The sequence below is a fragment of the Habropoda laboriosa genome, unplaced genomic scaffold (assembly GCF_001263275.1).
Source record: "Habropoda laboriosa isolate 0110345459 unplaced genomic scaffold, ASM126327v1 scaffold205, whole genome shotgun sequence".
Taxonomy (NCBI): domain Eukaryota; kingdom Metazoa; phylum Arthropoda; class Insecta; order Hymenoptera; family Apidae; genus Habropoda; species Habropoda laboriosa.
Genome location: NW_017100322.1, coordinates 278,228 through 279,687, shown reverse-complemented (window position 1 = coordinate 279,687; position 1,460 = coordinate 278,228). Strand labels below are relative to the sequence as shown.

The window sequence follows — 1,460 nt, the reverse complement described above, 5'->3', positions numbered from 1 at the left end:
ATATTGAAATATTCAAGACTTTTCCATAATATACATGTTAGCTGCATTATACAGAAACATAAAATTGATATTTTCTCTCAACATACAAATTAATGTATGATTATATAACCAATATAAAACATAAATATTTAAAAAGTATCATTATGTCTCTATCTTTATATTAGGATATTATGAAGTATTAAATGTACAATTCTTTACAATTTAATGTGATTTAAAATAATGAATCAATGAAAATAGTTGTACCATTATCAGGACTATTTATGTTGCAAAATGGTATTACTTTCGTATAACTGTAATGTTGAAATTATAATGTATCATGTTTTCAATTGGGATAAATTCCAAAATATTAATATAAATGTAAATGTTATGAATATGATGTTAAGATGATATTGTTATAAATTTTTTGATAGTAGGAAGCGTTTACAAGAAAATTTTATTTATTAGATATATTATTATAGGAATTAATTTATGATTCTCCTTTTGTTGCTCAATATCAGTAAAACTACATAATGATAAACTAGCTTTCATTATTTTAAAGTAAATTCTTAAAAATATTAAAAATAAAAACTTGATACGTTACGAAAATACGAGAGAAAACAAAGTTAAATGTTTTTTTTTTTAATTACATAAAATGGCGTACACTGCAAAAACTAATACATTTAATGTATAAGAAAGTATATTTCAAACCAAAGTATCATGTTCCTTATATAGGATATTGCTAATTTACTATATTATTAAGTATTTGTTATTTCGCTATATACTGTAAAAAATAAAAAAAAGTAATACAAAGGTATGCAAATAGTATTTATTATTATACTCCATATTTGGATTATTTTATTCAAACAGAACAATTTTTAGAATTTTTAATGAGATAGGAATTTAACGTCAACATGTAACAAGTGAAAGGATTAGCACCTTTTAAAAATATTGATTACAGTTATTGAACAAAAAACACATTGTGTTGTACTAAAGGAGGCTTACATTAATGGTAAGCCATTTAAACTATTTAATCCAAAAGTATTTGTACAAGAAACAAACAATAGTTTTCAGTTTTTAATTATTCTTTATGTCATTTTCCAGTATTCTTGAATTTTTTTTATCTTAAAGAATTATTTTTTTAATTCAAGATAGTTACAATATGTACAATATGAAAAGGCATCTCGAATCAAAAAAATATTCGTAATTCTTAAATATAAAAAATCAATCTGTACAGTATAATTAATATCTAATTTTGTTTAAATATTATCCTAAGTTTAAGTATTTAAAGCATTTACAGCCAATAGAGTTTTGGATCATCCCTTCGCACTTGCAGTTTTAACACATGTCTATATATTTTTAATGCTGGCCCTAAAAGTAGATCAAGTCCACTCAGAACATCAGATCGTTTCATTAACAGTAAAGAATGGCCATCAATGTCCTGAAATACATATCAATGTACAAATTATTTAATAAAAAAATTC

At 22.7% G+C, this 1,460-nt stretch overlaps 1 protein-coding gene across 1 annotated transcript in view; it reads right to left on the bottom strand.

Annotated features, from left to right (window-relative positions):
* Positions 1–1,270: 1,270 nt before the first annotated feature.
* Positions 1,271–1,460, bottom strand: part of LOC108574375 — a 2,510-nt gene continuing 2,320 nt past the window's right edge. The window contains exon 5 of the mRNA XM_017936956.1: positions 1,271–1,421. Coding sequence (XP_017792445.1) covers positions 1,271–1,421 — 151 coding nt within the window. The remainder of the gene's footprint in view (positions 1,422–1,460) is intronic.